This window comes from Lissotriton vulgaris, chromosome 12 (genome assembly GCF_964263255.1).
Source record: "Lissotriton vulgaris chromosome 12, aLisVul1.2, whole genome shotgun sequence".
NCBI classification, from domain to species: Eukaryota; Metazoa; Chordata; class Amphibia; order Caudata; family Salamandridae; genus Lissotriton; species Lissotriton vulgaris.
Genome location: NC_141700.1, coordinates 95229195 through 95251491, shown reverse-complemented (window position 1 = coordinate 95251491; position 22297 = coordinate 95229195). Strand labels below are relative to the sequence as shown.

At 47.3% G+C, this 22297-nt stretch overlaps 1 protein-coding gene across 3 annotated transcripts in view; it reads right to left on the bottom strand.

Annotated features, from left to right (window-relative positions):
* The window catches only part of LOC147673487 (methanethiol oxidase-like), a 177595-nt gene that overhangs the window by 124664 nt on the left and 30634 nt on the right, over positions 1 to 22297 (bottom strand). For 2 of the 3 annotated variants that reach the window (XM_086947342.1, XM_086947341.1), the window contains exons 2-4: positions 10903 to 10956; positions 1198 to 1310; positions 138 to 323 (exon numbers count right to left, since the gene is read on the bottom strand). In XM_086947342.1, the coding sequence (XP_086803468.1) occupies positions 138 to 323; positions 1198 to 1310; positions 10903 to 10956 (353 nt within the window). Of the gene's footprint in view, positions 1 to 137; positions 324 to 1197; positions 1311 to 1991; positions 2114 to 10902; positions 10957 to 22297 lie in introns of those variants that run through there. The other variant, XM_086947343.1, reaches the window with a different exon arrangement.

Here is a 22297-nt window from a genome sequence, read left to right as displayed (position 1 = left end):
TTCAGCAATATCTGGCCCTCAGAATTTTGCATTCTGGGGTCAGTACTCCTAACCTGTGAAGAAGAAATCTTGCAAGATGAGGTTCATATGCATGGATTACAAAACAAGAGTCTTTTAACCAAGCGAAACATATATACCTTGTGCAGTCTTGGAGACCGTGGATCTGTCCCCACATCCACGATGTAAATCCGTGACGAGATCAGGCTGAGCAAAACCAGGCGGTCCCGCTTCTTGGTGGGGTCACCATAGCAACTGCTGCAGGCATTCCAACCAAGATGGTGGAGCTCATCAAGCATGTTAGGCATTGGCAAGCGGTGGATGATCTGTAGGACAAAAGGTGCGATACCGAGTTAAGATGATCTAAGACATGCATGAAAGCATCTCACAACAACATAGTGCAGGACATCATAAGATTTTTCCAACATACCAACGTCTCAGAATGACCACTACTAGGCGGACCCAATACATTTCACAATTTCCATACAGGTACATCCCCTATAGGGCAGTAGAATGAAATACTCATCTTCTGCAGAGATGGGAGCAGCTAATCGGTTTTGGAGGAAACCTTAATTGAGAACGTTTATAAATTGAGATGTGCAGAATTCCTAGTTCAGAAGAGAATTATAACAAAAGAAACCTCCAATTTTGTGATGTTGCTCAGATTTGAACTTGGTTTCATCTTAATCCAGTAGCAAAATGTTTGTAATTCAACACAAAGTATGTGTAGCAGTCTGAACAAAAAATAGAATATGAAATATTTTTGGAGGAAAATATAGTTTTTGTAAAAAACTGCCACTTTTGGCAAAATGTACGTTTTAACAAACATAATGGTTATTCCAGATTATGGATAATTGTTGGGAAAATATCTACAGTAAAACACACATTCACCATTATTATGACCATCGTTGTGCAGCTACAGATAGTAAGAGGAAGCAAGTTTGATATGCATACCTTTCGTTATTAACCATTTATACACCCTAGGAAAAAATATAATTGTATATTTTGTAATCTTTTTCAAGCGGTCCTACTAATCATGTCCTCTCTTTCAAGGGAAGTGTAAAATTCTTCTAAGAGATTTTATATCACTCTATCAACAACCAGTAGAGTTTTGTTTCTATCTGCATTAGGAGGCTGGTAAACAAGCACCGAGCGTTACAAGGAAGCTGCGGAGAAAACCCTGAATGCGTTGCACCATACCTGGCTGTAGGTTGGAGATTTGGGATCCACATCCACTGTGGACAGATAGTCTGGCTTGTTGATGCCAGTGTTGCGGTAGATGCAAGACACATAGATCAAATCCTCCCGGGGAGCTAAAGAGAACAAACAACAAAGACACCATTAAAACATCTTTTAGTACAAAAATAGACTTAGGTGGAAATACAGGGTTACTACCAAGGTATGCTAGTCAGTATGCAGTCAAACAAAGAATCAGTTCAGAGCCACTTAAGTATGACAATGGTCATTGTAGCAAAAGAAAGGATTTGTGAGGAAAATATTCATGGATCATAGTTCTCAAGATTCAATGGCCCCTAGAGGCTAACTTAGAGTTTTGCACCAAACCACTGTATGGAACAAAAAATAAATATAAACTTGTCTAATTCGTTTTTATATATATATATTTTTTTTAGGTCTCGCTATTATATCCCGCAGGGATTAATAGCGAGTATATAGTAGGCGAAACAAACTCTTGATCAAGCGCGGATTACGTTCAGTTCATGTGATCCAGTCGTGTGAGACGCGCGTGCACATCAAACCCATCAGCCTCGCACCAGACTTCAATGGAAAGCGCTCCCAAGCTGCTCCCCTGCCCCCCGCCATCAGACTTCAAAGCAATACGCTCCCGCCCCGCTCCCCCACAGCAATGCCAAGAGCTTGTTTACAATAACGTTCTCCTGTTACTTGCAGCTTTGCACTGCCACCATCACCATCTCCTGCTCGTGTTTTTACGCACTTTCACGGCCAATGCTTGTCTCTACGCTTTTTCTCCTCACCCTTCATCTCCCTTTCCTTTGGTCTCCGTTTCTCCACTTCTTAATCACAGTCTTTCTTTGTTTCCTGCTCTCTCTTTCGCCCTTTTCCTCGTTCTCTTCCTACTGTTTCTTCCTTCTGCTTCTTTTCACTCGGAGCGAACTTTTGCCCTGCTCTCCCCCTCTCTTTTCGCCCCTGTGTTTTCCGTGCTCAGGCCCGCTTCCGCCCTACCTGCACGTTCCTCTGTCCTTCCTCTGCCAATCTCTCCATCTCTTCTCCTTAGCTCGCCCTCTTCCTCCTAGCGGCGCCTTTGGTTTCCCATTTTGCTCTCAAGCATTCCCCGTCCTCCTTTCCATTTTCTACCACTCTCCTATCCTATCCCTCCCTCCTCTATTCATTCTTCCATTTATCACCTCCCTGTCATGCCCTCGCGCCGGCCCCTCCCCGCCTCGCTCCCTCTCATTGGCTCTGGCAGGCATCCCTGTTGTTTGCAGCCCAGAACCTTTGGCAGGGCTTTGTCCCAATTGATAAAACATCTGGAAGAATCCATTGAAGGGGGAGCTCGGTTCCTCGTGCTATGATTTCACTCCTCCCTCGCACACCACGCCGCCCCCTCTCGTTCACTCCTCCCTGGGCCGTGCACACCCACTCTTTCAAGCCATTCCTTCCACAAGCAACCCTTCTTTCTCCATCCAGCTTTCACTCCCCTCATCATTATTCTCCAACATTTCTCCCCCTCCTCTCTCACTTTCTTCTCCACTCTATCCTTCACACCCCCTTTTCTCCTCCCCTTCTCTACCATTGCTCATTCTGCGGATCTCTCCTTCCCCTTCTCTTTTCCCTGGTTCTCTTCCACTCTTCCTTCTAGCAATCCCCATCTGCCCACGCATTCTTGGATTCTCCAGTTTAAAGTACTCTGCGCTCCTTTTACTTTGTGTCCTCTTCCCCCTCTCAGGTTTTATTCTTTCTTCTCCGTTCTTGCATGTCATCTCTCTCACACACACACTCTCTCTATCACACTCTCTCTCTCACACATACACACACACTCTCTCACACACATACTCTCTCTCTGTCACACATACACTCTCTCTCACACACACTCTCTCTCACACACACTCTCTCACACACACACACTCTCTCACACACACACTCTCTCTCACACACACACACTCTCTCTTTCACACACACACACTCTCTCTCACACACACACACTCTCTCTCTCTCTCTCACACTCTCTCTCTCTCTCTCTCACACACACACTCTCTCACACACACACTCACACACACACTCTCACACACACCCACTCTCTCGCACACACACACTCTCTCACACACACACACTCTCTCGCACACACACTCTCTCTCACACACACACTCTCTCTCACACACATACTCTCTCTCGCACACACACTCTCTCTCGCACACACACTCTCTCTCGCACACACACTCTGTCACACACACACACACACTCTCACACACACACACACTCTCTCACACACACACACTCTCTCACACACTCTCTCACACACACACTCTCTCTTTCTAACACACATACAGTCTCTCTCACACATACACACTCTCTCACACACTCTCTCTCACAAACACCCTCTCTCACACACACACACTCTCTCTTTCACACAGTACAGCCTTCTACCGCCACCACTCTACCACTCTCTCCACCAACACTCTACCACTCTATGCGCCACCACCCTATGCACCACCACTCTAGCGCACACATTCTAGCGCCCACACTCTAGCGCCCATACTCTAGCGCCACCACTCATCCCGCCCACCACTCTTCCCTCTAAATCCACCCTCAAAATCCACCATCCAAATCCACCATCCAAGTACTACTACACCTTCCAAATCCACTCTCCGACTACACCCTCTAACTCCATCACCCAATTACACCCTCCAACTCAACACTCCAAACCCACCCTCCAACTTCACCCTCCAACTACAAATCCACCCTCCAAAAACCCCATCCAACTTCACCCTCCAACTCCACCGTTCAACTCCACCCTCCAACTCCAACATCCAAATCCACCCTACAAATCCACCCTCCAACTACAACTCCAGCCTCCAAATCCACCCTCCAAATCCAAATCCACCCGCAAACTACAACTACAGACTCCAACTCCACCCTCAAAATCTAAATCCACCCTACAACTCCACCATCCAACTCCACCCTCCAATACAACCCTCCAAATACACACTCCAACTCCACACTCCAAATCCACTCTCCAAATCCGCCCTCCAACTAAAACTCCAGCCTCAAACTCCACCCTCCAACTACAACCTCCAACTCCACCTAACTTTTATTTAAAAATTAATTATTTAAAAATAAAAAAACATGGTGTGGGCGTGGCCAAGCAGCATGGCCGACAGGACGTGAGCTCCACCAGCTCCCGGACTGTGGACCCAGAAATCCTGTTTTACCCTCCTCTTTGGGCTCCTAATCATTCAAAATCGGGAGTCGAGGGCTCCTCTCCCACCGGTGGCCCCTTACCGCGAGTAACACCGCAGTAGGAGCTGGCACTGTGGAGACCGGGCCTCTGCCTACGCGAGGCCGGGGTCTATGGCCTACCACGGAGAGGAATCGGAGGGGCGGACCTGCCTTGCTGCGGTTTCCGGAGGTCACGTTGCCGCCTGTCGACGACGGAGCCCGCTGCCATCTGGGGCTCCGTCTTGGAGGGATCTGTGGGCTGCCGGCGAGTCCTGCTGACGGCCTATCTGCCTGGCGTTGCTCCGGGGGCTGCGGGAAGAGACACGGAGGCTGCCCCTCCCCTCTCGAAGGAGGCGGTGGAGGAACTGGATGCGGCTTTAACGCTCCGGGAGGTCAGAGTAGCATTGGCCGCCCTACCGAGGGCTAAGGCCCCGGGCGGAGACGGCTTCCCGCCTGAATTCTACCAGTCGTTTGGAGATGTCCTAGGCCACCTCCTTTTGCGTGTCTATAGTGAGGCCCTGGAGTGTGGCATCCTCCCATGCACCATGAATCAGGGGGAGGTTTGTATGATTTTAAAACTGTGAGTAGATAGTTGCGACCCTGCGGCGTTCCAGCCTATAACTCTGATCAATACGGACGTGAAAATCCTTACCAGACTACTGGCCACCCGGCTTGCACCACACATGGCGCACTTGGTGCATCAGGATCAGTGTGGATTTATCCCTGGTCGCAACACCGCAATGAACCTGCGGCGCCTGAACCATATCCTCCATGGGGTGCATGGTAGGGAGGATCCCCAAGTCCTGGTGTCGATTGACCTGGCCAAGGCCTTCAACACTGTCAGCTGGGGGTAGATCTTGGAGGTGCTCCAAATGGCGGGCTGGGGCCAGTGTTCTACAATTGGATCTGGATCCTGTAGGGAGTCCTAGAGCAAGTGTCTGGCTTGGGTCGGCCCGTTCTGAGGAATGGTCTTTAGAAAGGGGCACTCGACAGGGGTGCCCCCTGTCACCGCTCCTTTTCGCCCTGGCGATAGAGCCCTTGGCGGTCTCTATTCGTACGGAGATGGAGCAGTGGGGTATCAGGGTGGGAGATACTGTGAGCGTGATTTCCCTCTATGAGGACGACGCTCTGTTCTATTTAACCTCCCCGAGAGAATCGCTGCCCGTTTTACTGCGGTTGCTGGACCGCTTTGGTGCGGCCTCAGGACTGCGTATAAACCCTGGGAAGTCTCTGATCTTTCCCCTGGCAGGCTGTGATGTCGACCCGGGAGGAGCCTTCCATACCTGGGGCTGAAATGGGAGTTGGAGGCTGTAACAGAGTGCCACTGCCAGTACAGGACATTGTTTACCCTTCAACTCCCCTCTTCTACCCTTCACAGAACGTCGAGACCACAGATAGCACGCCAGAGAGCGAGGAGACACACTGGCCCTTTAACGAGGAAACAGCAGAGGAATGGGCGGGGCTGTATGGTGAGGCGGAGACGTCTTATATGGAGGAACGCCAACACCAGGTGTGCTTGTTCACCCGGAGGGAGGAAGACGTGTGGAGAGAAGCGGAAGAGAAGCGGACGACTACGGAGACGGAGGCAGAAAGGAGGGACGACTCGGAGCCTGAAGAAGCTGGAAGTTCGAGAACGGACGAGAAGCCAGGAGGCCAACGATTTCACGAGTCGCCCCGCCACACACCCAGGGGAGGTGTGTGGCTATCCCAGGTACGCAATACTATCCGGAACTGGGTGAGACATAAGGGCGCTTCGCCTAGTTAAACCTGACCCCTCCTTGACCCGTGGTACCTTTCCCCGAGCAATACCCTGCACTGCCATTAGTACGACGCCAAGAGAGTTACACGGGTTAATGTGTCCTCACTCCTTTTCCCCTGCACGTGTATATATGTAAAGCACCCCACTCATGAAAGACTGTTTCTGTCTGTTTAAACCGAGAGCCAAGACGGAACCAGACTTAAAGCCTCGACGGAGTCCGGAGGTGTTTCGTCGACTCGGCCCATCCGAGCGCCATCACAGGAGGCCGAGTAGAAGTAGATCCCCACGACGGAATACGTCTTTAAGAAAGAAGTGTACTGATCACTTGTTCAACACAATAAAACCCGTTAAAACTAAGACCCGTCTGTTGCCGATTCCTCTTGACCCTGTCACAGAGGCCTTCCGATATCTGGGAATCCAGGTGGCCTCGTCTGATGAACAATTGCTGGCCTGCAACGCTGACCGGGTGCTCCGCCCCTGCACCAGTCTGTGTCCTTCTGGAACATGCTCCCTCTTTCCCTCAAGGGACGGTTAGCGGTTGCTAAAATTGTGATGTTGCCAAAAAAGCTATACGTCCTGCAAAATACCCTATGCCCGCTCCCCCCGCGAATATTTCGTACGCTCAACACGCTGCTCACATCTTTGCTCTGGGCAGGCGGGCGAAGTAGAGTCGCCCTGCATACCGTGGTCCGGAGTTGGGAGGAGGGAGGCCTGGAGGCTCAGAGGTTTGACCTCTATTATTACGCAGCACAGCTCCTGCCAGCCGCGAGGTGGTTCGCGGGATTGGACAATTGGGAACTGCGGCTCCTGGCAGGCAGGGCGGTCAAGAAAACGCTGCAGGTGGCTCTGATGAAGGGATAGGGAGCAGACGAGGCCCTGCCCTATGTAGTGCGACATGCCCCAGGGGTCTGGCAGCGGTTGGTTGAGAAAATCTTGCGACGGGCCCCCTTTCACAGGGAGCTGCCGGTGTTGATTTTGGCCCGGTGACACTTATGGAGGAGAATATGTCCTTCCGGGACTGGCGTGACGGCGGATGCGAGACTCTGGCGGACCTTTACCCAGACGACTCCTTTGTGTCCTTTGAACGGGCTACGGAAGCCTTTGACCTGAGCAGGGGACGATACCTGCACTATAAGGGACTCCAGAAGATGGCAAAGGCGACTTGGCCCCAGTTCCCAGAGGCACCCTTGTTAACCCACACCCTCAACATCCTTCTTTCCTGCTGCAGGGGGAAGCGGCTGATGACATTATTGTACTCGGCCATGCGACGGGATTCCGCCCCGCCGGTCGCGCCGTCCTGGGCGGCCTGGGAGGCGGACCTGGGGATTGCTCTAGAGCCGGGACAGCGCAAGCGTATTGGACTCCTGACTCGGAAAGTGTCGTGCAATGCGCGGTTTAAACTGATCCACTTTAATTTTGTACATCGCACTTACATGACCCCGGTCTCCCTGCACCGTATCTCTGAAGATAGACGGGACAACTGCCCTAGATGTGGGGCGGGGAGAGCCGGATTCTTACATTTGGCCTGGGAGTGCCCGCTGGTCGGTAGCTTCTGGAAGAAGGTGGTGGAGCGCATTGGCCATGTCGCGGGCCTCCGGATTGCAATGACTCCGCTTCATTGTCTCTTGGCCCTGGTCCCCAAGCCCAAAAAGAGGAATTTATCCTATAAGTTGCTGCAGTTGCTGCTGGTATTGGCGAGGCGGCGCGTGGCTATCGCTTGGATCGGGCAGAGGGCCCCTGAGATATCCCTGTGGCTTAAGGAGGTTAGGAAATGGTCCTTGGCTGAGGAAACACACATGCAGCGCACACGCTGAGATGAAAGGCTCCAGGAGGACTTATTAGCATGGAGGGTGATGTGTGCTGAGGGGTTGCCCAGCGATGAATCGGATGCCACCAGTGCTGAACTGTTTACCCCTGAGGAGTCTGGATCCGAGGAGGATGAAGCGGGAGGCAGGGAGGAGGGATCTGTTTTGGGGTAGTGCCCTATTGGATGTATACGAATGTTCCCTATTGTACTTCTATGTGATTTGCCTTGATTCCCGGAGGTTTGCTTCTGACTGTGATGTCTGTACCCAAACGGGCCATAAGGAGGTAACCAAACTATTTACACAAGTTTTACTAGCGATGCAAAGTATGGGGGGGAATTGTTTTGTTATTACATGTTAGAATGTAGTTTTATCAAAAAAGAAATATAAAAGAAGATAAGCGACGGGGTCAACAAAAGACGAGGGGGAAAAAACAGCGGATACTAGCGATCCACATTTATTTAATACAAACATTTATGCTTTTATATTTTTGGCACTTTCCGACTTTACGCCGCCTGGCCTCCGGGCTGTGGGCTACCTGGCTGTGTATTATCCTGTATGATCATTTTGGTTATTTCTCATCGATCAGTGCCTGTGGGTAGACTTACCCAATTGTATTCTCTATACTTTCCGCAATAAAAATACTTTTCCAAAAAAAACAAAAAAACATTGTTATTTGTAAAAGCAATACTTCTAAGTCACGTAAATACAAAACATGTTGCATTAAAAATGCTCTAGGTGTCACATTGTCAAAAAATAAAAGTATTAGCATTGTAAATGACAAAGCTATTAATTTCACAACTTTCAAAAATAACACATAAATAACAAATTTATCATGTACAAAACAAATAACTCAAACTTTCCTAATGAGAGGCCTATTGCATTGCAAATGCTTGTTTTTAGAGAAATTACAACCCCCAACAAAAAGTATAAGAAATACACTTCACTCTTGAACTTGAACGTCAGAATATAACACAGAGGAACCCAGCAACCAGTGCAGGTGGCACAGGTTTGAGGAATACTATTTATTGGTGCTTCTATAAACAAAATGGTAAGCATCCTAGCTCGGAACATTTGAACATGCATAACAAACATTACACACTATTAAAAAATTGCCTGTCAATATAATTAAAACAAAAATCGATTACTAATTATTGTGGAGAAGTGTGGCTCAGGGGTTAGAGGCGGAAGACCCGGAAGCTGAGATCGGCCCTGGACCAGGGTTCAATTCCCCGCCCCGACGGGGGTTGGGCTCAATAATTCCACGGACTCGATAATTCTCGTTCTGGTGCCTACACAACTCACGGGTTCACACTCTGCGACTCTGGGCAATAGCTTGCTTAATCTCCACAACGGCCCCTCTCGGCGGGATGCCTGGCTTTCACCTTGTGGATACCCTGCCGGGGTATCTCACAGGGGAATACCAGGACGGGTTCCCTAAGCAAGCGCATAGATGCCTGCGATGTGGGTGATTTGCGCTATATAAATACATGTACATTTACCATACTGCCGAGCAGGACAATTTCTCACGGCAAGACACGTCTTGTTTTGTGACCCATGTTTGACAGTACTGCAATGATTCTCTGAGTTTTCGGAATTTTCAAAATACCTACTTTTTAAATGTATTTTGTTTACTAATGATTGATACGATGTGTCCCATCCCACACACTGGCAACATCCGGTCAACCGTCTAACTTTATTTGTAATGTGCTTAAAAGGGATACAATTGGGCCCAAATACTCAAATTGCTTTGAATTTAAGAATTAAAAATAAAATATTACAAATGAGTAAATACTCTTAAAGGGCTGGATGAGAGTAACTCCCCTGCTGTCTTATCGAGAACACTGTAGCTACATATCTAACATTAATCAATTCACATTTTTTCTAGGTCTGGTTTCAGGGTTATTTGCCCCAAACAAACAGTTTGGGGCAGTTACTGAAATTTTAACTGTGTGAGAATGGTTTAGGGAAATGGATGTTGGAGAAAAAGAGGAAATTGTTGAATCATCCATGAAAAGACCAACAATATCTTCCATGTATGTGATCACACTAGCTGGGAGAACATTTTACAATGCATTTATAATCATGTTGAACATATAAAAGGGCCTAATTCACCCTCTGGCAAATTAGTAGAGGTTTTCCACTAGATAGGAATTTGAGAATCTCAAATTATTTCTTTTTCTTTAGCAAATGCATACATTTCCATGGGGTCATTATCTTTTTTAAAGATTAATTAGATTTTTAGGCAATTGATTTGTGTGTTTAACAAAGAGATTTGTCTTCGTAACAATAAGGAATCTTTCTCCAACAATCAGATTGTTGTGCTTTCGAGAATGGATTGATTTGTTTCTAAGAAAATAGAAAGTTGGTTATATTTTTGTAAAACGTACTTTTGATATTGGATCAATTTTTCACAGTAAATGTTTTGGGCAAACGGGATGCAAAAGCAAAAACTGTTTCCCAGCGCACATAATTAAGAAAATAATGGGCTTTACTTAACCTCAACACTGATTTAACCTGGTTTCAATCTTTTAGGTGTTTTGTAAAGTGTGAGTTATAATACTGCAGTAATGTTGAACTCATATTACCCAGTTATCAGAGTATAGTAAACAATATGGAGTCAGCACAGGGTCATTAAGTCTAGAAGGATATGGTGCAGACTGTCTACGTATATTCAATGCCATATAGAGGCGGATTCATCACATGACTTATTGAAGAGATACGTTTTAAGAAGTTTCTTGATTCGGATAAAGTTAAATTCTACTCAGAATTGAGGATCAGGGCATTACACAATTTGGGGTCCATAGGCAATTTTGAATTTTCATTTGTGTATACACTCCTTTGTTCACCGTATTGAATTTGCAAAACTTCAATCTGTAATGAAAAAACATCATTCAAAGTACACATAATAAATAATCTCACTACCTTGCAGGGCATCCAGGGGAGTCTTGTAACCAGGACCACATGCTGCACACTTGGCTTATGAGGGAAGAAAATAAAAGCAAAGTTTAGCTTTTGCAAAACATTTTGAGCAGCAGAACTTGTGACGTCAATATAAAATCTAGCACACCCTATAATGTTGGTTACTGCTGCATCAGTTTTAGTGTTTTTTATTATATTGTAATGGATGACCAATGTTGTTGCTTAAGTTCCTGTAGACAAACACAGTGGATGCCACAAAGAGAACTGTGACTATTTAACAAAGAAGATGGAGTGCTCCAATTTGATCATCAACCTGGTTCCCATTTACAAAACAGGGCAAGAGCTATTTGAATTCTATTGCTACATTCCATGTAGCTCATCTCCAATCAGGTTCATGTTTAAGCTGATAATAATGCTGCAATCAAAGATCTGCCAGCACTTAGCGGTCTAATTTTCGTGTTTCTTAACTCTGCATCAAGAGTGTTGCGTACATAAGCACCAAAGAGCTGAGCAACAATACAATTTGTAATGTGCCAAGATACAGGTCAGTTCTTAATGTGTGCTCAGTTAACTACAAACCATTGTTGAATATATTATGAATTGTTCATTTGTATGCTGGTGTAATGCCTCCCCTCGTGTGAACAATCAATGGAATATGGAAACGGTAGGAGTGTAGGATCAGCTTACTATAGTTACCCCAACTTTTTGCTGGTGTTTCACTGTTTTTCGACTTTAGTCTAGCTGGGGCCCTGCTAACCAGGACCCCAGCCTAGCTGCTTCCTCGCTAAACTGATTGCATGTACATTAGGTGCACTCCAGATTGGTTATTGGGTTACCCTTGCGAGTCCATAGTATATGGTACCTTAGGTACTAAGGCAGAGGTCTTCAAACTTTTTGATGCCGAGACCCCCTTGTAAAACCTTTTTAGGCGTAAGGACCCCCATCCGACAAAAGTTTCTAGAAACTGGTACTCCTCATCATCAACTTTTGACAACCATAAATGCGCCTGTTAGACCTCATCACATCCCTCCATCATTCATCCACCCACACTTTCACACATCCATCAATCCACCCTTTCATCCTTCCATCCATAAATCCATCCTTCATCCATCCACCCTTTCATCCTTCCATCCATACATCCATCCTTTACTCATCCACCCTTCCTTCCATCCACCCATCATTCATCCACCCACCTTTTCACACATCCATCATACATCCATCCACCCTTTCATCTTCCCATCCTTCATCCACCCACCCTTTCATCCTCCCATCCATCCATCCATCCTTCACCTATCCACCCTTTCATCTATCTATCATTCATCCCCCCACCTTTTCACACATCCATCCATCCATACATCATTCATAAATCCACCCTTTCATCCATCCATCCTTCATCTGTCCACCCTTTCTTTCTTCCATCCATACATCTATCCTTCACCAATCTATCCTTCATCCATCCACCCTTTCATCCTTCCGTCCATACATCCATCATTCATCCATCTACCCTTTCATTCATCCATCCACTCATCATTCATCCACCCACCTTTTCACACATCCATCCATCCGTCATCCATCCATTCACCCTTCCTTTACCCATCCACCATTCCTTCCATCCACCCATCATTCATCCACCCACCTTTTCACACATCCATCCATCCATTCACCCATCCTTTACCCATCCACCCATCATTCATCCACCCACCTTTTCACACATCCATCCATCATTCATCCATGCAACCTTTTATCCATTCATACATCCATCCACCCATCCTTCATCCATCCACCCTTTCATCCTCCCATCCATACATCCACCCACCCTTTCATCCATACATCCATCCACCCACTCTTTCATCCATCCACCCATCATTCATCCCTCCACCTTTTCACACATCCATCCATGCATCATTCATCCATGCAGCCTTTTATCCATCCATACATCCATCCACCCTTTCATCCTCCCATCCATACATACATACATCCTTCATCTATCCACCCTTTCATCCTCTTATCCATCCATACATACATCCTTCATCCATCCACCCTTTCATCCTTCCATCCATCCACCCTTTTATCCATCCATTCACCCATCATTCATCCACCCATCTTTTTACATATCCATCCACCCTTTCATCCATCCATCCTTCATTCGTCCACCCTTTCATTCTTCCATCCATACATCTATCCTTCACCAATCTATCCTTCATCCATCCACCCTTTCATCCTTCCATCCATACATCCATCACTCATCCAGCCACCCTTTCATTCATCCATCCACTCATCATTCATCCACCCACCTTTTCACACATCCATCCATCCTTCAGCCTTTCATCCAACCATCCACCCATCATTCATCCACCCACCTTTTCTGTGCCTCTCTCATGGGGGGGGGGGGGGGGGAGAATCAGTATCTCTCTGCGTCGTCTTCATTCTTCTTTCCCACTCATGGGAGGGCATCTCTGTGCCTCCCTGCTGGGGGCGGGGGACGTGTCACGGGACCCACAGCTCCAGGTGCGCAATATCCATTGAACTCAAAGGGCTACACTACAGCCACTCCCCCAGACCCCCCCACCCCCCGGCTCCCCCCAGCTTGTGTATGTGAGCCCGGCTGTAATAGCTTCAGGGACACACACACACAGTCACACCCAAGTACTTGACAGGTCTTTAAAAGACCTTTTACTTGTTAATGAGGCGTTGATGTTTTTCACTCCTCGGTGTGAATTAGGCCTCCGCCGTGAGCACCCTCAGCCCAATGCCAGGAACTGCACTCTGCAGAATCTGCGACCCCCTTCCCAGGACTCCAGGACCCCCCTGGGGGTCGCGCCCCACAGATTGAAGACCGCTGTACTAAGGGCATAGGTACCCCAGAGGCCTACCAGGGGCTGAAGCATGTATTATGCCACCCCTGGGAAGCCTTCCAAAATGGCACCACAGGTCTGCTACTGCAGCCTGGGTAGGGTGGTTATGCACCCCTTACTGAGATATAGGTTACCTATATCTACCTTATATCACTGACACATATGAATGAATGAATGAATGAATGTTGGATTTATAGAGCGCATGGTTCCCCGGAGGCGTACCAGCGCTGTACCACTGGGGAACCCGTCCTGGCTTTCCCTGTGAGATTGTCCCTTTACTGGGCATCCCCAAGGTGCAGCCAGGCATCCCCGGTGGTGATGGGGCCAGAGTGGAGATTAAGCAAGCTACTGCCCAGAGTTGCATCGTGGGACCCCATGGTTAGAGTGGCACTGAGGCGAGATTTATCGGGCCCGCTGACATTGGTCCTGCACCCGGCCGACTTCTGCCTCCGGGTCTGCCGTCTCTAACCGTTGAGCCACCTATAAGTCACTCCTATGGCAGGCCTTGACAATCCTGAAGGCAGAGTGCTTGGTTTTGTGTGAGAGGGTGCCCATGCATGAGCAGGACCTCTCTTCAGCTTTCAGAATCACTTCTCTGTAGCTGTTCTGTGATGCAGCCAGACCATATACTCTTAAAGTGCATTATACCCTCATGGTTAATGCTAACTTTGGAATGGATGCATAGAAACATGTCGTGTTTGGTGTCAAACACTTTGGAATTCTACCCCGGTAGAATGTCACCCTTCTAGAGGGAGAAGACATGTACACACTTACTTAACCGGTAATAGTTTTAATCACAAAATGGATGCCACAGCCAGAGACACAAGTCTGACCTCCTACTGCTGGACAAACTCCGGTAGGGGAGGCTTGGACAATAGGTTTCCTGTCACAGGGAGGTGTAACCACCTCCCAGACAGGCTTTAGCATATTGGGGCTGGGTGGGTACATTCAGAGAATGCTTTTCAGACAGTGCTGGGGGCACACTTGGTATCCGTGTGCATACCCCAGCTGAAACCTGTTGCAGGGGCACTCAGCCCCTGCTCTGGCGTGAAACTGGACAAAGGGAAAGAGGTGTAACCATCCCCACCCTGGGTCCTCCCATAGGTGGGATCCTAGAGCAAGTCCAACCCCTAAACTTAGTATAAGTATAGGAACCCAGTCCTTAGGACTTTAGATTACCCTGGACGAAACTCTGCACCATATATCCTGGACCTTCGACATTCTATTTCGACTAGAAGACGGAAGAATCTCCCTTGGGGTCAAGGAGTGACTTCCCTGTTCAAACAGGCACCAAAGAAGCATCTTGCCGGTCTGCATTTCCGAGGCTCCAGCCGGAACCCGAAGGTTTTGCGACAAAGGACGCGGATTTCCAGACATCCCGAGGAAGTCACAAGATCACAGCAAAGCTGGGACCTGTAGCCATCACGAGAGACGTGGGACTGGAACTCCTGGAGACCGCGCACATTTGCAAGTGCATCAACTTCCCGAGCTTTCCTGAAGTTGTGCATTGGGCTACTTGTAGTCCAAGCCCCAAGCACCATTTGCACCGAAGATTGTGGACCTACACTCCACGAGTGTTCCATGGGCCCGCTTCTAGCATTTCCGCTCGAGGCTCCTTCGCGATCCCTGGTCCGTCGACTGGTGGGTCCCCACAAAGGTAACTCTTTTGTTTCTTGGGCTTTCCTGGTTGCTCCAGATGTGCCCTGACTCCCCTTAAAAGGGTGGGTCCCTCAGACCTTGCTGGTCTGCACCGAAGCCAATCTTTGCTCTCTGCGTGGGTTGCTGTTGTCAAGGCTTGTTGGGTCCAATCCGGAAACCGACACGGCAGCACTCGACATCCTTTGTGGGACACCTCGAATCCAGCTCCTGGTCGTAGTCGACGCCGCCTGGTCCTCGTGGCTGAAGAGTCAAGTTTCACCTTCTTCACCTGAAATCACCCGACATTGGTTGGCATCTTCTCATCGCCTTCCTGGTCACTATCTAGTGACCCAGACTCAGTCCCCTCTGCTTTCAGGTTCTTCAGATCTCCGATCCACCCTTGGATCCATCCGGACACTTTCCACTTGATCGCCTGCAGCACTTCTTCGCAGCTCGCCATAGGAAACGACGACGAAACCCGACATGAAAATACACCTATGCGCCCGGCTTCCCTGGGTGAGGTAACACGAGTACTCTGGTGCTCCCGTGGGTCTTGACTCTCGAACTGTCTAGTTTTGAAGGGGTGTGTTCCTACTCCACTCCTAAGTGTCCTTAATCTGTAATTTTCCAACCGCGACTTTCCCTATAGAAGTTAATGGTGATTCGCGGCTGTGTTTAGACACTGCACGCGTCCCCCGTGTCCCTACCTTGGGTGGTTCCTGGTGGCCCCAACGGTTCTAAAGGCTCTAGGCCTTGTATCTATGACAGTTGTGGTTCTTATACCTCTTTCTTAGTATATGTTTAGTGACGCCCCTAGGGCTAATCATATATTGTGCTAATTTACTGTGTGCTAAATAAGTTTATGTCATGCACTTTTGCCTCTAACCTCATAAAGAGACTAGAGGGATGTCTTTAAAATAAATACATATATTTTATATATATACCTGGTGTGGGTCTCCTTTCATTTGGTCATTACATGAGATTATAGACTGGTAAAACAAGCTGCTTTACATTCCTTCAAGACTTAGCCTGAAGGCTGCTCTCCACAGCTACCACTAGGATAGCTTTCTATAAGGTTGTCTTTAACCTACCATCAATAAGGGGTCGTTTGGACTGGTGCAAGGTGCCCACTAGAATAGTGGACAGCATATGCCAGGCCAACTTCTCATAGAAACACTACAATTTGTGAGCACTAACCATTCACAAAAAGTAACATAGTAGGTGTAAGACCATCTGTTGCTACAACAGAGTAATAATACCTAGTAGTAAATCCCATGCAAGGAGTTGAGAATCAGCTTTTGAAGGTGCTGTACACTTAAATATTTGTGAATGCTCACGAAGGAGAAACGTTCTGTAAAGATTCCTACATGTAGCAGGAACTGATCAGATACCAACAATCCATTAGTGTGATATCAACCCAAGAAATGGATGAATTAAGATTGTTTTGTGGTCCATTTAGCTTCAAATCCCAAATACGTGATACCCTGAGTATGGGGCAGAACTAGATCCCTCATAGAGAAGTATCAAAATGGACACTGAAGGGGCCGTCCACTGACTAATGTCACAATAGGTCTAAAAAGTAAAGCAGGCATTATCAAACAAAGGAACAATCTGGAATGCCTATTGTTGGTGATTGCTAGCGATGAATGGGGGCTGGGAAATGAGAACTTGTTTTCTCTGATCTGTGTGGCCGCTTCAATAATCTTTGGAATGGTCAAACATCTTCCCTCTCTACTCCTCCTACTTCATTTTGTCTCCAAGTACCCCCTCCTCTCCCCATGCCCTTACGCGTGTGCATACGCAAAAATAATACATACTAGTTCTTCCTGCTTTAATGTATATATAGTCAGTACAGTGAAAATAAATGTGTCTCGTTATTTGGAGCAACTGTGCTAATAAATATGCATTCACACCTTTAGCATTACAGTGCAAAGTTCAAATGTAAATAACATGAGAAACGTACGTTTTGCACTTCACATATTGCATGTAATATGTTATTTATTTATTATCATTGTTGAAGGAGGGGCACAATGGATTCACTTGCGGTTTTGCCTCTTGTGAGTTATGGCACTTCCCTACACTCAACATTAGTAAATATCAAAATCTGTACATCAGTTTATATACTAAATATGCCTTGGAGGTTAAAATAAATGTGGCCAAATAACATATTTGAAGCAACTGTGCTAATAAAACACTTATTCACACTTTAACTACTACACTGCAAATGTCTGATTTGATCTTATTACCAAAGTTTAGCAAGAGTGAGAAAAGAAAAACACTTTGTACTGCCTCATAGATTGTAATAATTACTTTACACGCGGTAACAACTCTCCTAATGTCACAATAAGTGTGATTTTACCTTGCAGAACAAATGTAATCCCCTATACTGCGTTTGAATTAACATTTGTTAAAATAAATACATGTTCAATTATATATGATGCAGCGGGTACACATGAAACTATATTGTTGTGGTAAATGAAGATATAAAGTAGATGGTAGCCAGGTAATTAATCCGAGCAACCTAAAGGAGATAAATATAGTTACAACATATATGCTATGTATTAGCATACCTGTCGACATCTTGGCTCAAAAACGTCTATACACAAATGCATATATATAATTTATTTCACACAAAAGCCAAGTGTCTGAATGCAAATAAAATCTGGAATATGACATTTAAATTGCTTGACGTGCCAAATAGGTCCACAGCTATCAATCTGCTACTTTAAAACAAGTGTGAAGTCAGACTATAAAAAAGGGGCGACCTTGTAAGTTGAATGCATAAGGAACAGTTTATGGAGGGTGCTATAAATTCGAAAGGAGTGCGAAGCTATTGAAGGGTACCAACCAAACCCACTGTCTTTTATGTACCAAAAAATACTGGTTAAAACGAGATTTTTTAAAACATCATCTTTAAAAAGCATAAACATGCTCCATAATTTACCTGGTCGTTTACTAAATGCACTGTGCAGCAAGGTTGTTTTTCATAGGACCTCTCCTTTCACACCACCGTGTTACAGGTGGATACAGCCGCCCTGCGCCCATCAAAACGTCACATTTTACTTCCCTGAAGGAGCTCTTTCCCAGGAGCCCATGCGAGAGTGACGTAACACGAGGCCACGCGGGCGGAACTTCGGTTGGTGACAGTTGAACTTTTGGCGCGCACGTGGAAAGGCCGTCTCGTGGGGGCGAGACTTGCGTTTGATGACGGAAGCAATGAGCAGATCCAAAAGAGTGTTAACTGATGGTTGTTCACAGCAGTGGCCAAGTACAAGGGCTAAATGTAACGAGAGAAGGCCTCTAAGTAGGATTCAAGTTTTCACCCGGAAGGACGTGTTCCTACTTGACGGAGATTTGGCGAGAACTACATTTTACGGTGGGTGCATAAAAAAGTGTTAATCTTGACATGCACAATATGAGTTCTACTGTTGACTTACATTTTTTTGGGATGAATGTATCATGCATTGTTGCGGGTTATTTAATTCCCAGCTATGATTTAACCATCATGTCAGAACCTGTACTGTCGCCCTAGGCTGTAAGTAGATTTGGGGAAGCCAACAAATTAGCAGGGAGAGCCGAGCCAAGGGCCTGCTTAGGCTTAGAGCCCTGAACGTTTTCTATGTAACTCACATTTGTTTTTTTTGTTTTTTATTTAATGCGATTTTATATAGCGCAAACTTTACCCGAAGGTGTCAGAGCGCTTTACATGAGAACTGTTGGAACCGGGATCTCCGGCCCACTTAGGGTAGCATGGCACAGGGTAGAAAGGCTAAATCTAGAAGGCAATTGTAAAGCGCTTGCATCCCACACACTTCAACACCCCAGCTTTTACCCACCAAAAATGACACCACACCGTAATAGTCAAGAAAATAGTATATCTTTATCTCTTTGTTTGGTAAGGAAAATTAAGTAAAAGGAGTTTGAGGTTCCAGGGTTAGTTAGCTTAACTTGTTGGTCATTTCAACTCTATCCCAATGCATTTACGAGACTGTGCCTTACAATTTTCCACATGAGTCAAAACAGTAGAATTTATATACAAGAAGTTAGACCCGCATAAGAGGGTATCTCACACATAGGCCTCTTTGAGAAACAGGCTACTGATGCACTCAATCAAGTAGGAATAACATAATGCTCTACAATCGAAATACAAATCTGTTTGGAGCAAGCATAAACAAATAAGTTCCTATTAAGGCAGTTCTTCCGTAATAAGTTGAGTTACATTGAACAATGCAATGGGTATGATCCACATTGGTCTCTCATTCAGATAGGGCTGTCTCTTGGACATTCCTGTGTAGGAAGAATGCTTTGAAAGGCTCTATTTCCGGGGGAGAAAGGGGGGTCGAGATCTGAAACCCACTATGTAAAGTCACAATATTAAAAATGACTGAATTGGGGGAGGAGCCAAGATGGCGGCAGAGACGGACGTGTAGTCTCCCGGCTCCCCGAGCCTTTGTTTCCTGCAACGATATCCTGTCTTCTATCCTGCGATAGCGCTGCAGCGGGATAATGGAGAAAGTGCGCTGTTGATGTGGGTGTTCCTCCGATGTCCCTGCCTGCCTGCTAGCCTGAGATATCGTCGAGCTGGTCTGACGGCTTTTACCTGGCCCTGGAACCGGGACCCGTGTTATTGTGCACCGCCGGAGACTGCTGGAGCTACGTGGGTCGATCGATCTGGGGCGGAGCGGGCATCCTGAACCACGCTACTTGCTGTGAAGGAATTTGAACCAGCCCATTTAGCGGAGTGTGAATATCGACCGATTGGAAGTCTATTCTGCTGTTCTCTATTTGTGGGACGCTGAAGGTGAGCCGCGCTATGCTTCCCCCGTATCGGCGCTGATCCGGCTGCCGTGGCTCACCCCCAAGTTAACTTCTGCCTTGAGCCGAACGGGGGGGGTCTTTCGCTGTGTGTCACCCACTATTGCGGGCCCAGACTGTACCGGTAGATTCGACCCCAGCAACTCAGTGCTAACTTCGCCTGCGTGCCTTTGTGCACCCCCTGTCGAAATGGCCATGGCGGCTGGCTTCTCTGGGGTGATGGAGGATTGCACCTCGGCTCCTGTCTGGGACGCCCTGCACGGACTCGAGCGGAGTGTGGGACAGGGTGCCGCGCCTCGAATTGCGGATACAATGGAAGACCAGTCTGTATTAACCTGCACCTCTGTTCTCGCCGCTCTTGCTGAACTGAGAGCAGAATGGCGTGAGGGCTCTCGAGTGTTAAGAGAGAAGCTTGACGGAGCTGCACTCGAATCGGGATGTATATCGCCAGCCTACTTTCCTCGCTGCATCGTTCAGCCCCCACTGTGCCCGGTCTGTGATACATTGTTGCCGTGCGAGTGCACAATGAAGCGATTTTCTGGTGGTGATACTGTTTGCGGACTGTTGTCTGACTACCCCAGCGATGATACAGTGTTTTCCTCCCTGCTGAAGTTTACAACCTCGCCCACGGTATTCATGGCGCCGCTGGCGCAGCAACTGGTTCTCTTGGCTGCCTACGCCTTGCAAGCATCGACATCATTACATTGTACTTTGCAACATCGGGCTAACCTGGAAACGCCACTCCTTTGGGTCGATGGAACTGCTTGTGACTGGCGATGTCCGTCTTGTTTTTGGGCATCTCTTATCTGCCGAGTGCGGCCATTTTGCCTCTTTGTTCTGTCTGGGGCGGGCCCTCTTCGGAAGCCATGTTCAGGGAGACGCTTGCGAACTGGCCAGGGCTAGGGGATTCCTCTCTGCAAATTGTATTTGATGGGCGGGTGGTGACTCGGGATGGGGCGCTTCTTCAAAACTTGCTGATGTGCTATGAGATGACTTTCCCCATTTTATTTTGTGCTTGATGATCTCTATTCTTGCTTTACACATGGGGTTGGGTGTATTTTATGGCTGGGGAGTCCGGGAGACTCGGGATTTGGCCCTCCTCTGGTATTAAAAGGTTTCCTTTTTCTTTTCTTTCTTTCCTTTGTCTCTATATTTCGGGTTCTTTATTGGGCGACAGGCACACTGCTGGTGGGGGGTAGGCCGTAGCCTCTGCATGCGTGTAGGGTGGGGGGCGGGGGGTTGGGGATTTAGTTTTTCCGTTTTTAGTTTCTATGGGCCTTATTTTTCTCTTTACTCTTATGCGCTTTTCTTCTCTTATTTCTGTCTTGGGTCCGCGAATGGGATTGGTAGGGGGTGGGTGGCGGTGTACATTGAGCACACTGGTTGGGTGACGATCCTGTTGTTTATATTCTTGAGCCGCCATACTGCCTGGGGGGCGTTAGCTTCCAATGTTGGTTTTCACGTGATGATGATGCCTGCTTTTGTTGTGGAGCGATTGCACGGACTCAGCTCTCCTTGATCCACTATTCTTTAATTATTTTATATTGGGACAGAAAAAACTCTTAAAAATTAACCTTCAATGCTCCTGTTTCTCGGTAACACGGTGATATCCGGTGTAACGTGAATTGAATGTCATTTCGTGTTGATGTGCTACTGAGAAACTGTATTGCTCGCACATGTGCTTTTACAGTGTCGTGGCCGGCCTGATGGTTGTGGGCCCGTATTTGTCCTTCTATTAATGCACAATAAAGGTTTACAAAAATAAAAAAAATAAAAAATTACTGAATTTCCTTAGGGCCTGGTTCTTGTCTCACCCCGTTCTCAGTCAGCCCCCCCCCTTGCCCCGTTTCACTCCTTTCTCTCTTCCCAACCTCCACTGTGAAATTCCCTGTTACCTTCGCGCCCGACTGGTGCCTTACATATCTCTTCCCGGAGTTAGCGGGCGACCCGGTATACCCCCTGCCTCCTGCTCGGGTCTTGGTTCTCTCTAACCCGAGGCGGGGCAGGGACTTTAACCGGGCCGTTATGTGAACTGCCTGGAGGCCTGGCAGCATTCAGGCCTTCCTCCGTACTCTTCCGTCTCGCCAGTG